At 39.3% G+C, this 18,504-nt stretch overlaps 1 protein-coding gene across 4 annotated transcripts in view; it reads right to left on the reverse strand.

The window, feature by feature from the left end:
- CNTNAP4 (contactin associated protein family member 4) overlaps positions 1-18,504 on the reverse strand; it is a 284,841-nt gene that overhangs the window by 39,753 nt on the left and 226,584 nt on the right. For all 4 annotated transcript variants that reach the window (XM_084757092.1, XM_084757091.1, XM_084757093.1 and 1 more), the window contains 2 exons: positions 3,537-3,707; positions 2,681-2,899 (listed from right to left, as the gene is read on the reverse strand). In XM_084757092.1, coding sequence (XP_084613218.1) covers positions 2,681-2,899; positions 3,537-3,707 — 390 coding nt within the window. The remainder of the gene's footprint in view (positions 1-2,680; positions 2,900-3,536; positions 3,708-18,504) is intronic.

Below are 18,504 nucleotides of genomic sequence, written 5' to 3' on the forward strand. Positions count from 1 at the left end.
GTGACAGCAACAGCCAACTCATTCGCAATTAATATGCAGCCATATATACAATGTGTCCCCATGTGGTTTCAACATGTCTACTTCAAACTGGGCTGCTGATAGCTCTCCCAAAGAGCTGCAATTGCCACTGGTTTCCTTCCATCCATGACCCTACCTGCAGTCAATGAGATCTGGGGAAGTGAGTAAGCTAGGCAAGCCGTCCCTTATAATTAGATCCACATTCTTTGCAAGGACCTCCCAGGATCCCATATATAACTCGGCCTGACTTCCCCTGCATTCCCTCACATACATTCTCTCCAGCCACATTGGTTCATCCATTTTCCTAAAAATCTGTCCCACTCACTGCCACCACTCAGGATTCCAGCACCTGAGAAGTTCACAAGGCCCATCTGTACTCTACTTCCTCTGGTCTCAAAGCAAGTGTTAACATCTCTCCACTATCCGGCTTGAAATGGAAACTCTCACCACTAATCATTGTCCTACTCACGTTTCTCCTGGTTCTGTTTCTACATCATTTTCTTTCACTACTATATATATATATATATATATACAGACAAACAGATAGACACATCTTTCTTTTCTCACCATTGGCTACTCTTACCTCATCCACTGAAATATAGGAAGCAGAGAACCTTTTGCTCATAGTAAGTGCTTCATTAAGTCCTCTCTAATTACTGCTGATGTCTTACTAGTCTGTCACCCACTGAGCTCTAATTCAGTGTAACCTTTTAGTTATAATTTGTCTCTCATGGAGTCTGCCTGCAAGGCAAAAAAGTCTTTATTGGTAAACTTAATAAAAGAAATACCATGATTTGTTTGATGGGAATGTAGTAAATATTGGAAGACTGATATTTTCTAAACTTGAAAGGTGTTCTTTCCTGAGAGTGGTATACTTGGTGGTAGGGGTAACAGTAAAAGCAGCCCCTTAGGTGGCATTTTGACAGTCCAGTGCCATTACACTAAATCGTGTCATTCCATTCCCAGTTTTATTCATTGCAAATAGAACAAATAGGACTTTTTGGGGGATGGGCAGAGATCTCTCTTTTTTCCCACTGCCTTTGACTTAAACATAATCAAGATTTCCATTGTTAAAATTTCCCAGTGTCACAGCCACTCTAAGTCTGAACACATATGGAGATGTCAAAGGCCCGACTAATTGCCTCCATAAAGATGAAATCTCTTCGATCCTTATTCAAATTATTGCATATGATTGATGGCAAAAGACCCGAGCCTGCTCAAAGCAGTTTTCTGATGTCATAGGATACTTCATTACCAGCACCTGAAATCAAATTAAGGCCAGGGTTCCTATCAGGTACAATATATAGGGATGCCAACTCTCGGAAGTTGAAATCCCTCCCAAGGAGGAAAGGTCATCTAAAGGCAAACTGCAGCATATTTCACTGAAAAATTCGAGGGCAATTCAGCCTTCTCAATTTCCAAGAATAGTAAGGCTATTTCCAAGCCACTGACAGATTTTAAATTGCAGTATCTTTTTGTTGTGACCATCTCTCATTTTTTTAAAGAATTCAAGAGATATCTATGTCCATTTCCTGACTGAGCTTCCAGCACGGTATTAAGAGAAAAGTCATATATTTCTTCTCAAGTGTACTTTATTGGTTCTATATTCTTAAGTAAGCCAGCTGAGTGACCACAAAAGTCTGTGAGTAGAATATCTACTAGGGTGCTTTAGTTGTGGGGGCTATTCATTAAATTTGTTTTCAGGGAGACAATAAATAGTGAAAATAATGAGGACATAAATTTATTAGAAGACCTAAATATGTCTTTGTCAGATATGTCACAAACAAGCTCAACCCTTTCAGTGAAAGGGTGCTAATAAGATTGTGAGGCAACAGAAGGTGTAAGGGGGGAGCTGATGAATTCTGTTCTAAATATAGCTGTTAAAGGTGCCTGGAATATAATTCTCATAATTCATCATTTATCCTGCCCCATCGTGTCTCTGAGTCTTTATTTACATTAAAATGTATGAGCTGGGATCAAATAAAAGATAATTCTTGAACTTCATGGTCTGTAACTTCTGAAAAGCAATTAGTAAAGATGCAAAGGAAAATTAAACACCCAAAGAGGAATTCCAGCCTCGCGTCCTGCAAATGTTGAGCCAACGGATACTGGGAAGACACCATAAAGTTCTCAGAAGAGAACTAACAAAATGGGCAAAGCAGAAGAAAAGCTGTTGAAGCTGAGCTCTGAGAGCTGTCTTTTTTTTTTAATTCCTTTTCTACCATTGGCTTGGTTTTGATGTAGCATGTACAGGTTGAGGAATGTCACTGGCTGGCATTACAAGGCCTCCTTATACTAACAGCCCTAATGTAATGCACAAACTACAACACATGATCTAACCTCTGCAGTATTAAGTAGCCAAGTATTCAGTGAGGAAATAGTTGCAGAGAAATCTGAATCTCTCAGCTAGGTTGGTTTCTGCATGTAAGCCATTTCCTGAACCCCAGCCACCCTGCTCTAAGGTAGGGATAATACCTATTGCATGGACTGGTTATTAGGAAGGAATAGGGTACTTGGCACAGACTGAAACCTGGGTTTTCAAGAAATAATGCTCTATTCTTGCTTTTAAGTATTTATCACCATTTTTCAAGATGGGGTTGTTTTATTATGGCTCATCACTAGACTTGCAGCAAATGACTGACAGTTTAGAAAAGCTACTTACCCACAAAGAGTTGACTATTGAGCTGTAAAAGGACATGGCCATCAGTGGGAGCAGCTTGTATCTTTGGGGGAAGCTCATCCACCTGAAGTGATGCCTCCTTCATATTCCTTTCAGCTCTCACATGATGCCACTGGTTGTCATTGAAGTGGGTGGGTGAGTGCACTGAGAGTTCAAAAGGCCCATTCCCCACGTCAAATGAAAAGGTTACTGTTGTGGGTGCTGGAAATATCAGATATGAGGGTTTTTCAGGTGAGTATTCAATATACTCAAAACAATACCACACAGCAATCATTAGACACAAGGCTCCCATTATATAGAAGGAAAAGAGGGTACCCAAAGGGATACAACTCCCCTGATGTGGAATGAGACAGTAAAGTGCATTTTGGGGTAAAAATAATAGACTTTTTAAAAAGTTCAACCTCTGAATTAATTTTTCATATTGATAAAGATCAAAACTATTTAGAGAGACCACAAAACTAGCATCTGTAATTGATTATATAAAATAATTGCTTCATTGACTCAAAGTTTATATAATTTAACAGCATGAAACATGCATTTGATATTATGCTATTAATAGCAGCCTGTGAATATATCAAAATAATAAGTGGTTCATTAAGTAATTTTGTAATTAATATTTGTCACTAGCTGAAAATTTGTCTTAAATTTTAATTACTTCAACTTAAACTTTTTTCCACTGCTAATGAATTTATCAATATTTTTACTGAATTATCACTTGTGAAATATTAAATAATTTTCTTTTCAGAATAGATCTTTTTTTTCCCCCTAAGAGGTATGAACTCCTAAAAGTTAGCTAAATGATTCAGGACTAGAGGAAGGTGTTCAGGACCTTACTTACAGCGTAATTCTATCCGTATAAAGTCAGTGATTCCCAGGTTCTCTAAAAACACCCCAGATATGGCTGTGGTCTTGAAAAAGAAGGACACATCAGCACTGAGCTCCCCATGAAATGTGGGGAAGTGGAGATAGGAAGCCTCAGTATTGAAGGAAGCTGCGTTCCAAAATGTTCCTGTTTAGAGAAAAAGGAAAGAAGAACAAATTCAAAGAGAAAATAAATTCATGACATACAAAGGAGATTTGTAACCATAGCTGTGGTTTCTCTATTTATCTCATCCATCCAATATAAAACATTTCCCACGTTAACTATATACAGAGGTGTGGGCCTAGGGCAAGAGAGCTTACAAAGCCCAACACCCTGGATTCTTTCCAACATAACAGCAGGAAGCGTTCCTATAGAAAAAGCCCCCCAATACAGGAAAACATACCTGTAGCCAAAAATCCTATCCTCAACTATAATGATATTTGAAGGGCCGGCTAAACCTTGATGAATTGCTTAATATTTTTGTATCTTGAAAGTTTAAACACCTAGTTGTTCTGACTCAAAAAAAATTCCTACAGCAGCTCCTTGCAACCCACACTTGCCATAGAGTTACATTCTCAACTATTCCTATTAACAGCCTTGCCAATTGTACACTAAGGTTGACATTCTAAATATATTCCCAATTAATTAAAGGCCCAAACACATTTTGTCTATATAGCACAGATGTCCTTATGAAAATGCATTTTTTCCATTCAATAGTCATTTGTTACTTTGGTCATTAACAGGGGAGTAGGTGAAAAAGCTTTCTCTAAATGTTTACGAATATTCAACACTTGGAATAGATGGAAAAAGGAAGAGTTCAGAGATCTGGGGAAAACACAAACAAACATGTCAGGGCTGGAGTGATGGCTCAGCAGTTGAGACTGTGTAGTCATCTTGCCAAGGACCCAAACTTGGTTCCCATCATCCAAATCAGGCAGATCTCCATCCCCTATAACTCTACCTTGAGGATATACAGGGCTCATTTTAGGCTCTCACAGATACCTCAACCCAGGTAGGGTACTCAACCCAACCCACCCCCTCAGTATACACATAGACACTGTAATGATAAGTAAACATCGTGTTTGTAATCCATGTTAATTATAATTGCTGTTTAAATACAGCATTTCTATCTTCACTAGCATTGGTGGGTATTTACAACTTTTCTTTTGAAAAAAATATTTGAGTGTATATAGGGAGAAATATGGAAAAAGAAATAAAAATGCAAAGGCAGGGCTGTCAGGATAAAATCCAGCTGGATGTATTGAGTCGATGTGCAGAACTTCAGAGAAATGAGCTATAAGCCTTGGCTGCCATTAGCAAATTCTCAGCACACTGGGAGGAATAGACATCCTTAGTGTGAAGCCGCTCCACCCAGCCTTTCAACAAGGAATGAAATGCACACCAAGAGGACTAGGCATCCTTAGTGTGAAGCTGCTCCACCCAGCCTTTCAACAAGGAATGAAATGCACACCGAGGGGACTAGGCATCCTTAGTGTGAAGCCGCTCCACCCAGCCTTTCAACAAGGAATGAAATGCACACCAAGAGGATTAGGCATCCTTAGTGTGAAGCCGCTCCACCCAGCCTTTCAACAAGGAATGAAATGCTCCTACCTAAATTACCTTCCTGTAAGAAAGACATATTGTCCTTTCAGAGGCAGAAGCAGCTGTTTCTAAGAAAGAGTTCATTATGTGAGCATAGAGCAGAGGCCCAGCTACTTGAGAATCACTAACTTGACTCTGTTTCCATGTGTCCCTTAGATTTTCCCTTCTTTTCTATTAACCCTGAGAAGAACAGTATATATAGCTCCATTGTTGGTTTGTTTTTCCTGTTTTTTTTTTTTTATGGACCTGACTGAAAAGTCAAATTTATGTTGCATGGGGACAATTTAAAACTGAATTTATTCATTTGGGAAAAAAAAACATAGCGTGTAAAGATCTCACCTCCGCCCACACAGCCAAGTGTACTTACTATACATTATCTGAGTTCCGCCAAGGCTATGTCTTACATCCTTTACATACTTTGATACTAGACCCTTCGATTGGCTCTTAGACTGTGAAAGGATGCACAAAGTGTAAAATGTCAACACAGGAATAACGGCACATTTGTCCTCTTTTCCCCCAGTTTTCTCTGGGTAGCCTTGCCTGTCCTAGACTCACTTTGTAGACCAGGCTGGCCTCAAACTCACAGCGATCCACCTGCCTCTGCCTCCCCGAGTTCTGGGATTACAGGCAGGCGCCACCACGCCTGGCTATATCTGTGCTCTTTAAACCACTTACCTCATCTCCTTTTATAAAGAGCAACATGCTAGATATAAAGTCACAGAAAATATGTAACTTTAAATTATTGGCTATTACTAAATATGATTTCGTGTGCTTAGAAAAAGAGTGATCAGGAGCTAAGTTTAAATTACATAACATTATTTTTATATTATTGTATTATGTATTATAAAATCAATGTTTCATTTGCTGCATGTTGTATTGTAACTAACCCAACCGAGCTCCATATGGAAGACCTCAGGGAGTGGTTGACACTGAAGGACGATCTTTGAATTGCTTCTCTCCATACAATAAACGCTCTTAGGCTAGTGGAAACAATGCACTGCTTTAGGAAGCCACGACACTCTCACATGCATAGTAGCATGTTTTGTTTAGTTAGCAAACTCCATTTTACAAATTCATAACAGGCAGAGAATGAGGTGAGGACATTTCACGAGATTAAGACACTGCTGCTAATTCAAGACAATTACAAAGAGAGCCAAGGCCGATGTTTATACTGATGGAAGAGCGTGCGGTGGCGTGGGATGCCTCAATACCTTATGTCCTGTGCACCCCAGGGAGTCTGGGCAGACTCAGGGAAAGGAGATTTGGTGACAGGAACACGGAGGAGGCATAGGCCTGTAGAAAAATGGCAGGAAACTGTGAGTCCGTAAAAAAGCATTCGGTAAGGAAGAGGGTTGGAGAGTTCCGAAGCTGCCGAGCAGCAGATCTGAAGTTTTGCATGATTTCTTGCTAGGCAAATTAAATGCCTGGTTTTTTGTTTGTTTGTTTGTTTGTTTGTTTTTTACCATCTCAAGGAAAACTCATCATGAAAGGCTAGGCTGAAGAGATGGCTGAGTCAAGTAAAGCACGTGCCATGCAAACAGAAGGACCTGAGTTCCGATCCCTGGCACCCACATATTAAAGCCGGATGTCTCTCCCAGGCCTAGGAGAGACAGGTGAGTTTCAGGTTCAGTGAGAAACAGCTTCTTCTCAGAAAACAAGGTACAGAGTGACTGAAGAAGACACCTGATGCCAACCTTTGGCCTCCGCATGCATGTGCACACATATGTATGAATATATATAGATATAATATATCCAGATGTATTAATAATTATTAGTACATTATTAATACTTAATGTTAATTAACTAAATAATAAGTAAAATATCTAATTTAACAAATATGAATCAGTAAAAAAAATCCTTTAGAAACATAATGTGTATATAAATGTATATGTATCTATTATACAGCAGGGTCAAGACATTTATTTATATGAAAGGGTAACATGTAATGAGTATCTGACTTTATGTGTAAATATTCTTATAAAACCCCTTAAGGGATTCAGATTTAGTACGGTTTAACATTATGTGTACTTTTTAAAGTTATTAAGCATTTAGTTCTCTCAAAAGCAGAATGTATTTTTAAAAATAATTATAGAAAGAAGAGTAGCATTTTGTTAGGGTTGGGAAGATGTAGACATTGAGGGAGAAGAGTGATGAGAATCCTTTCTTAAAAGTAAATTTCATACATGTAATATTAAAATATTGATGTAAAGACTACTTTAGCACTCAAACGCATCTTCTAAATATTTACGGGCTATTAAAATTAGCTAGAAAACATGATTTCTTAACAGAAATAAAAGGATGAAACTTAACTATGTGTTGCTTCGTTAGAACACAAAATTCTATTTATGAACCTCCATAGAAATTCGTGTGTGTAAAAATGAGAGTGAAGCAAATGACATCTGGCTGGGAGAATCGCAGTGTGTGGGTTATAGATCAGAGGAAAAGAGAGCCAAGGTATTCACGTATGTTTGCACACAGTAAAATAGCCCTGCTGTCCCCTCCAGCTCCCTTCATTATAGGTGATATGATTTTCACCTGTTAGAAAAGCAGAGCAGAGATTGTCTTTGTAATCAAAGGACTTCACAAACAATCTACACAATGGGTTTCTTATTATTATTACATTAATTTCTATGGAGAAGGGGATATTAGTAACAAAGGGAAAGCACATACACACACACACATATGGGCTTGAAATTTTCAAGAACACACAATCTTATTTTACAAGAGGCTGGAAGAATTTGTGCATATGTGTATTTATATTTGTGTTTGTGTATGGCCACAAGCAGGCATGCATGCACATGTGGTCAAAGGTCAAAATCAGCTGTCATTCCTCAGGATCTGCCTTTCTCATTCTTCCACTCTTACTGTCCCTGAGGCTCATGATGGATCAAATCTGTGAGCGCCCAAGCTCAGTAAGAGATTGTCTAGTCAGCAAGCCCCAGGTATCCGCCTGTGTCTGCCTCCACACTGCTTTAGTGGGTTCTAGGATTGAACTGACACACCCACACTATTACAACAATCATTTTTTTCGTTGAGCTATCTCCTCAAGTCCCAGAAATAAAACTTTGGTGCAAGCCTCCAAGTACTTGTATTCTAGGTACAAAAGGATGTATGAAATCGTAAACAAGTTGAGTAAAGTTCATTTAAGTCTGGAGCTGCTTATTCATCCTTCATTCCTATGAAGGTCAGAATGCCGTTGGAGAGTGATAAGTTTGTGCTAGATACCAGAGATCCTTCCATATACCATATCCCCTTTAACAGAAATAACTTATGTGGAAATATCAAGCCACAGCATTCTAATAATCAAAATATATTACAAAATACAAAATATATCTGGTCTACCCAGTACTGACTCCTTGCATTAACATATATGGTTATGAAATAAACTTTGAGTCCAGTTACTCATTTGAGAAAAAGAAAATTCATTAATAAATCATTTACAACCAACCTTAAGTATTTAAATAATGTGAAATAGAGTTACTTTGGTGGAAGTGAAATAATTAAATGAGCACAAATTAAGAGCTTTTTATTGAGCACGTGACAATGAAAGTGAGCTTCCTTCCTTCACACACTTAATGTCAAAAATAATGAATGTTACTCAGAATATTGTCTGAGAATATTTTTAGAATATTTTAACACTCTTCTGGACTGTAAATAAAAGGGCTCAAACATCTTTGTGCATTTGAAAACATACATACTTTATATTAGACCCATCATGTTTTTTAATTATAATATTGGCTCTTCAAATACATAGTCAGAGACTCCAGATTCCTTTTTCTTATGCCCAGAGCAAACTTGTTTATACTAATTAATTTTATGAAGTATTTTACTGACAATAATCACTAAATATCTTTAAAGGACACCGTATGTAAACGTATGTCAGGTATAACACAACACCAAATAAGAACACTACAAGCTAATTTGCAAGCACCACGCGTTGCTAATGCTTTCCATGAATTCCGTGACTTGGGAGGTGATTTGCCACCTTCTCTGTTTCCAAGCATACAGTGTCCCATTTTCCGTCCTCGAACTTCCATTAAAATAGAAAGCCCAAGGGACCGTCTCTAATCACCCACCTCACCTCTTCATCTCCTGTTATCACTACTTCCGCTCCACATCCTCGGTGAACAATCTAAAACTGTCCCCGTTGCAGCTGTGCCTGGTCTCTTCCTTCAGTACAACCACGCTATCAATTCGCCCACCTCACAAAACCAATTCTATGATATTACTTTTCACCCTCCCCCTCCCCCCCCCCCCCGATTACTAATCTCCCCATTGTTTCACATCCCACTGTTTCCTGAGCCTACTCCAGGATCCAGTCTCCCACACTCAGATCAGTAACTCTCCTAAACAAGCCACTGTCAACGTCACTGACGACCTCTACATTGTTCAGTTCAGCTGTCACAGTTCTCTCCTTATGTAAGCTATCAACACTTAAAAGAGTTGACTGGGCTTTATCCCTGGAACCACTTCTTTTTCTTGGATCCCAGGACACCAATACTTTTCTGCCTTTTGGACTCACGCTATATAATTCTCAGCCTTCCTCCTTCCGTACTCCTCACCACCCCAACTTATCACTTCCGGAATATCCCAAGACTCTGCCACTGCACAGCTCCATCGACAATAGCTCCAGCTGATCTATTCTGTGGCTGTAAATGTATTTATTATATATGAATATATGTCTGAGGCCTGGAACTCACTCACAATATGACAACACCACATCTCTATTTCGAGGTCTGATGACATCTCAGCTTTTAGATGTCTAAAAAGGGAGCTCCTTGCAATAATCCCAGCTTCCTGACCCAGGACATAGTCTTCCCATTTCAACCAGTGTCAGCCCTATGCCTCTAACTCTTACAGCAAACACATTCATATCATTTTCTTAAACCTTTCCTCTTGAAAATATCATCAATTCATAGGCAAACTTCGCTGGCCTTTCCTTTTCCACAATACCCACATCACAGCTCTCAGCACTGCACAGTATGCCAAGCCACTTTGGTCTTTAAACATAGTTAATCATGTGACATTGCCCACCGTCTTGCTCTGACCCTATCCTGCTAATTCTCACTAAAACATATATCATGACATCATGACACTCAAAACTGTCTAGCTCTCTCCAGATAAAGTCTCGAAGATCATCCTTGTATGATGTCGTTTTTCTGTCTGACTCTTGTACCGTTCTCTGTGTGCTGACTATGCCCTTAGATCAGCTACATCCCATGTCTACATCACTGCTCTGGATTCCTTTTGCATGAAAATAATTTTATTTTTGTTATCTTCACAGGCCTTGTTAGCATCTATCAAAACATATTTTATGGGATTATTGTCTTTTTTTTCCAAGAAAATAAAAATATGAATGTCAACATGCCACAAGCATATTCTCTCTCTCTCTCTCTCTCTCTCTCTCTCTCTCTCTCTCTCTCTCTCTCTCTCTCTCTCTGTGTGTGTGTGTGTGTGTGTGTGTGTGTGTGTATGTGTGTGTGTGTGCATGTGTGTGTGTATCTGTTTGTTTCTCTCTCCCATAGTGCAAGTAGTCTGTCAATCAATACTTGTTAAAGAAAATGATACACTTTCTTTTTGCCACCACAACCATCAGAAAGTTTAGAATAATTCCTACATGTTTAAATTTCATGTATTCCAAGAAATCCATTCAATTTTTTAAAAAAACCAAACAAATGAAAAGAATAGGAAAAATAAAGAAATGAACTGCAGGGGAGAAGAAATGGAAGAGGAAGGTAATATAATGATAATGTTAAGAAACTAGGAAAAGAAAAAAAATCTCCAACAAGATGAGATGAATATTGAACACTGAAATGAAAATTTATAGTGGATGGGGGACTATCAGACATAGAGAAGATAAGAAAATTATATTGCCTTATTACATGTTGAAATAGAATGTGTCCTCCTTTTTTAGTGACTCATAGGTAGACTGCCAAATGGAAGGGAAACTAATTCAAGTTACTAGTCAATACCTCTTTCCCAGTTTGACTTCTACAAAGTTATTTATTGCATCCATGAGCCTTTGATTATTTAACGCATTCTGGGCAGCTGTTTTTTCTCAGTCAACTATACCAGTCAATGTGGACAAAATGAATTTCAGAGACTCAGAATTTTCTTAGAATAAGAAACTACCAACAATCATTCTTAACTTGATAGATTTTGTGGGTGCTTTCCCATATTCCAACACAATTGAGGAGGTAACACTTAACAGGAGGGATTGAAAGTCTCAATGCCAAAAACGTAAGTGAGAACAGAACTTTAGAACATTTTCAAAAAACTCAGGATATGTACGCCTTCTAGCTCATCATATCTGTTTCACAGAAAAATATCAAATGTATAACAGTTCGGTGCATTTTATTAAATAACGACCTTTAAATATAGTTATTCTTTCAAGCAATCACCAAAAAAGGGCAAGTTTCCTTTAAATTGGAAAACTTTGCTTGACCTCAGATTTCTCCAAAGTGTTCAATGAAGGAAAATTAAAAAAAAATATTGTCCACCAATTTCTGAGCAGGAAAAGAAAATATATCCAGCCTAGAGGGTATTTCATTATTTTTTTTAAGTGTGAAGGGAACAGAAAGTCATCTCAAATGTAAAGGAACTCTGAGAAGAAAGCACACAGGAGCCTTTCAGAGACAGAACCCGCTCCACAGCACACCGTGGTCAGCCTGGAAGACAGCTGAGTAGCTATGGACAACAAGATGGCGGCATTCTTCAGTGTAAACCAAGCAGGACAATGTAAACAAACCTGGCACAAGTCCAACAGCATGCTCTCAAATATTATAGTCATCCCCAAGGCACTGAACTGTAGGGATGTGCTGAAAGTTATCAATTATCCTGTTAGACACAAGATCAAGAGAAATGAAAACCTACGTCCACAAAACAGCTTAGGTGTGACATCCCACTGTTCAGAAAGAACAATGGATATATTTCAATGTTCACCAAACAATGAACGCTTAAAGGCATGAAAATTTTTCTATCTACACTTATAATAAAATGTTATTTGGCCATAAAAATAAGATATTGATTCATGTGTAAACACAGATAAACTTGAGAACATTGTGAAAACAACCAGTCACAAAACCACATACATTTTGTGTTTTAATATATATGAAGTAGAAAAGATAAGCCAGTTGGTGGAGTTTTCTATTTAAGTGGCTGGGTATGACAGAGGTGAGAGAGAAAGGAAATGGACACAGGTTGGTTTGCAGATAATAGACAGAGCTCTTGCACTGGCTGTGGCGATGGCGGTGGTGACGGCTGTTCCTCTAAAATGAATAAGCACACTGAACATGGCTGCAGTGTGCATGTCAACAAAGTGGACTGTGGGGCAATGTGCGCCACATCTCAGTAAAGCTGTTGCCAAGAAAAAGAGAACATTTTAAGGCTACATGGGCTGTTTGTTACTAATCCTAAGGTGACCATTAGTCTCAGGCGCGTGTGGAATCGGGAAAGACAGCACTCGTGCATCCTCGAGGGAGAATGAAGGACAAAACCAACTACTTGACAGCAAAATTCAAGGAGAAATAATTCAAAATAAAGAAAAAAAAAGTCAAGAACTGAGAGGCTTTAGTGATAGGACTATGGAATAATGCTTAAACATAAGCAACACCACACAAAATAGCAGAGCTAGCAAAACCTAGTTAGCAATGGTTTTTGTTTTCTAAAGAAAAAGCAAGGAATGCAAGCAAAAAAACAAAAAACTTTTTCTCCAAGAAGTAGAAAATGTTTGTTTTCTAAACGAACGCGTTTCTGGAAGAGTGTAAGCTAAGGCTGTGGTTGCCTGCACAAAATTGAACTGTTCAACATTCCAGCAGGGAGGCGGAAAGACAGGGAGGCCTACCAGCACTACTGAGGAGCTATAGACAGCTGACGGCTGGCAGGGGATGGGGAGTCAGCTTTCTTTTTGGGGTGTGGTCCCTGGTCAGCTGTCCATGATCAAGTGGAAACCACACAGCTGTGTGGAAATGGGCAGGACTAGTTGGACTCAGTGGGTTGTGTTTTTTATGAACTGGGGAGCATAAACGTGGGAGGGGAGCCAGGGGTATCCAGGAGAAGTGGGGGCTGAGGAGGGTGCGATGTTATCAAAATATATTGTATGCACATGTGATGTTCTCAAAGAATTAATAAAACTATAAATACTGGGATTTTTTTTTTTTTTTGTCAGCGTGGGGACTGGAGCGGACACAAAGTCCCATGCTTAGCTTAGGTGAGTGACAGCTGGAAGGGAGAGAGCCAGTGTCCTCAAGGGCATGGTCCCTGGTTAGGCCTCCGCACTCCAGTGAACGGCCACAAACCCAGGAGAATAGTGAGAAGCGCAAATAGGATTCAGTGAGTTTCAAAAAAAAAAAAAAATGAGGACACAAAGTTGGGTGGGAAGGGAATGGGAGTATACCCTGGAAGAGCTGGATGGGATAAATATGATCAAAATACATTGCATGAAATTCTCAAAGGACTAATAAAAAGGAATTTATAATAAAATAAATTCATCATAAATAAATTCAGACCTAAAATAAATTCATCTTCTTATCTGAAAGCGTCTTGACAGCCACGACCCAGGCACATTATAAGCAAATGTCCCAGGTAGAACCAGTTGTCCTTTGTGCCATGAGAAACTGTAAAAGCCAGAGCCAGTCTTCCTGTATGGGCTAGACCACTTTCATGGAATGTTCCCATCTGCTTATCATTAAATTGCTTATACAACTCATAACTTATTCTTGCCTCTTACCAATAATTCACAAACCATGTATAGATTTCTTTAGCTGCGTATGATGGATCACTCTCATTCTTCTACAAACTGCTATTTATTGATTACCTTTCATGTCATAGTCAAGTACTAGGTGCCAGGGACACAAAAAAAAATAAATGAGCGATGAACCCCGCTCTTGAGGGCTCAAACATAATCAAAAACTGGGTAAGAAATCAGTCTTTGTAATATATTCAACATTTGTCTCATCAGAGAGCAGGAGGTCTGCGTACTGAAGAGATCTAAGAGGAAGGTTTCATTGGAGAAAGGTATTAATCGGAGTGTTTAAAGAGTTTAGTTTTTTTTAAAAATGGAAATTTGCATGAAAATGGGCATGAGGAAGAAAGGGAGCGGGATCAAGGGAGTTCTTTGTGGTAGAGGAGTCACAGGACAGCAGAACGTCCTTATGATGTCTTCATGTCTTCATGGTGTATGTGTGTGTGTGTGTGTGTGTGTATGTGTGTGTGTGTGTGTGTCTGTGTCTGTGTGTGTCTGTGTGTGTGTGTGACAGAGAGAGACAGAGAGATAGAGAGACAGAGACAGAGACACACAGAGAGAGAGACAGAGAGAGAGAGAGACAGAGAGACAGAGACAGAGACAGAGAGACAGAGAGAGACAGAGACAGAGACAGAGAGAGAGACAGAGACAGAGAGAGACAGAGACAGAGACAGAGACAGAGAGAGACCAACATTGTAAGATTCAGCAGAGGTAGAAGAGACTTGATACCCTATGAGCATATACAGGGGGAGGAAGTCCCCCTCACTCACAGTCATAGGGGAGGGGAGTAAGGGGAAAATGGGAGGGAGAGAGGAATGGGAGGATACAAGGGATGGGATAACAATTGAGATGTAATATGAATAAATTAATAAAATATATTTTTAAGAAAAGATTCAGCAGAGGGCAGAGCCAGTAAAACCATGTCTCAAATACCAAACTCATTCGAGGACTAAGATTTTAGCATCATGGTTAATGCTTGGGTTATCTGGGAGGGTTCTAGAATCCTTAGAAAAGCTGTGTGTGTGTGCGTGTGTGTGTGTGTGTGTGTGTGTGTGTGTGTGTGTGTGTGTATGTGTGTGTGTATGTGTGTTGTTTGTCTGTGTATGCATGTGTGTGTTTAGAGGTCAAAAGACATCTTCTAGTGAGAATCCTCACCTTCCACCTTGTTGGAGACATGATCCAACTCAACTTTGTGCATCATACCTGGATTTCTTTTGTTATCTAAAACTTTAACAGGAGTATTGAAGACACTGCAAGGATCACTGGAATATCCAGGCTCTCAGTCAGTATCAGGACCACTTCAGACTAAGCCAGTCACTGCCTTCTAGCTGGGATTCTCAAACCACCTTTACAAAACATGCTTGCTTTCTCTCAGTTATTTTTTTCTTTCTCAGCCTAATCCATCATGGACTGACGTATTTGTATGACTACAATAAAAATAAATTGCTAGAAAAACAGAATGAGAAAAACAACAGCAAAAAACCACCATCTCCAGTGCATTTTTTATTACTGCTGTGTTCAACAGACATAAATTTCTCCACCCAATTGGCATAAATCATTCTGAAAGAGTACTCTGCATCCCCTACCAACCCCATCATTGACTGGGACACCACAGAGTTGCCAGATGAGCACCAGACTCTGAACCACACTGGCCTAGGGCAATACTAAACAGATAGGTCCACAGACTAGAAGCTTCCAGAAGGATGTTAGAAATAGACCTACCCACCCCTACACCTCCTCAATGAGAATCTATGGGAATAAGCTACAGAGCACTAGTATAAATGTATGTTGATGTGGAAGGAGAATTGGTCTAGAGACTATCAACAGTAAGACTAATACAAAGATATCACCCAGGTCCTGGGAGGCCAAGGAGACATAAAAGCACAAGGTTGAACATTTCTCAGCTCTCTGTCCATTGGTAAACTCCAACCATTCCTTTAGCCCTTTTGTGTCTGAAGTAAAAGAAAGTAAAGGTATATATTCAGCAAGAATTTAGAACTCAGGGCTGAGCGAGATTCAAGCATCCTCCATTGGGTCCTCCTTGTTACTTAGCTTCTTTGTGGGTCTGTGAATTGTAGTATGATTATCCTGTATGAGTATATAGTATGTGTATCTTTTGGGGTTACTGCACTCAGGATAATCTTTTCCAGTCCCATCCATTTGAGAGCAAATTTCATGATTTCTCTGCTTTTAATGGCTCGGTATTACATTGGCTAATGTACCACAATTTCTGACCTATTCTTCATTTGAGGGACAGCTAGGTTGTTTCTACCTTCTGGCTATTATTAATAAAGCCACTATGAACATAGTTGAGCAAATGTCCTTCTTGTATTTTGGGGCATCGTTTTGGTATAGGCCCAGAAGTAGTATGGCTGAGGCAAAGACTCAGTGGGTAAAGTACTTACCATGCAAGTGTGAGTTCAGACCCCCAGAATCCATATAAAGCCGGATGTGAAAACATGCATGTGTAATCATGCTCCGGCTGTGAGGTGAGAGGCAGAGGCAAGAGAATTCCTCAAAGCCTGCAGGCCAGATTTCCTGGCATATTCATCAGAGAACAATAAAGCCCCCTACCTCCAACAAGGTAGAAGGTGAGGACTGACACTAAATGATGTTCCCTGACCCCCCCCCCACACACACACACTTGCCTTTCTAAAGATTCTAGAACACAAGCATTATCATAATGCTAAAGTCTTTTGACCTTTGATGAGTTTGGTATTTGAGGTATGGTTTTACTGGCTCTGCCCTGTGCTGAATCTTACCACATTAGTCATACCTTACATATAACATATGAAGCAATAACTCATCTCTTAGGATGTTTTATTAATAAAAATCAAGAACTTGTAGGCATAAACTTTGTATTGGCTTTATTAATAGTCTCCTAAAGCTGAAAATGACCGAATACTGCATGAAATAATAAATGGATATACATTCCATTTACAGCCACAAGACAACTTCTGAATCACAAAAAAACAAAAACAAAACAAAACAAAACAACAATAACAAAAAACGGTGAGCTGCCGAGCGTGGTGGCGCACGCCTTTAATCCCAGCACTTGGGAGGTAGAGGCAGGCGGATCGCTGTGAGTTCGAGGCCAGCCTGGTCTACAAAGTGAATCCAGGATGGCCAAGGCTCCACAGAGAAACCCTGTCTCAAAAAACCAAAAAACAAACAAACAAACAAAAATGGTGAGCTATGGGACCACACAAACACATTTATGGATTAAGTATAAGTTAAAGAATCCAGATATAAAAGACTTTAGCTTTGAATGAGTCCATTGTTAAGGGACCCTGGAAAAGTCAAACCCATAGTAATAGACTTTGCAAGGGCTTCTGGATGAGAGGAATTTTAGCAAGGTATAAAATGGAACTAATGTCAGGTGAAGGAAATATTATCTGCTTTGAATGTGTAGATGGCTTTGTAGGTTTATGATTTTGTAAAAATCCTTAAGCTTTTTCACAGTATCTACATTTAATATGTATCAAGGAGAGAGAGAGAGAGAGAGAGAGAGAGAGAGAGAGAGAGAGAGAGAGAGAGAGAGGAGAGAGAATCAATTAACCAAAGTAATAACAATTCTTTCGTAATTTAAAACCTGGGTCATTAAAAGAAGAACATAAATAAAGATAAAAGTTTTCAGGACATGATAATTAGGATAATAGTATTTTCTGGAACTTAGCAGGAACATTGAAACCTTAAGTGTTCAGATTTCCACACAGGGAAAATGGGTGAGACAGTTCTGCTGCCATTGATCTACTATTGAGAGACGATGAAAGTAAGGAGAACCTGTGTGGAGGAAGTAGGCTGCTCTGGGTGGACCTTTGAAGGACACATTTGATCCCCCACCCCAGGCCTTTCCCTTCCCTTCCTAACCTCCCTCTGTCTCTATCTCTTTCTTTCTGCTATCTCCAGTGAACAAACTTGTTCCACATCTCTCTTCTTTGCCTTTTTGCAATGACTTTTCCTCTCACTACTGCACAAAAAACAAGGGCACCAACTTCACCACAGAAATGAAAACAAAACAAAACAAAAAACCACTCCTCCATTCAAATGATTTCTATCAAAATAATTTTTCTGCAACAGTGAAAGCCTGCCTAAGACAGGGCTTCATGTAAAAATGAGACTTATTCCCACCAACTATAAGACCAATTATTCAATAGCAATTTAATTAGTAAATCAGATGTTAATTAGCATGCCTCAGAATGCTACAAGCAGCACTTACATTTATATTGCTAAGATTACTTTCTTCACTATCCCCTTAATCATACTCCTTAAATTCTATCTTACCAATTTTAGCAGCATAGACATTTTGACCCTACGTTCTTTTGTACGTGGCAATTGGGTGTACTGTGAGATAAGTGGCAGCATCCCTGACTTCTCTCCCCCTCTATACTGCTAGCTGCTCACATTCCACAACCAGGACAGCTAAAACATGTCCTCATCCACTGCTAAGGTCAACCAGGAAAGGGCAGAGGAAGGGTGTTTTGATGGACACTTACTCCAAGTCACAATTTTAAAAAAGTAAGAAGTGTATACACCAGCGTGTTTATATGTATAGTACATATCTATGTGTCTCTCTGTGGATGTGTTTGTGTGTGGGGG

Source organism: Acomys minous (assembly GCF_964271855.1).
Source record: "Acomys minous genome assembly, chromosome: 14".
In the NCBI taxonomy this organism is placed as follows: Eukaryota; Metazoa; Chordata; class Mammalia; order Rodentia; family Muridae; genus Acomys; species Acomys minous.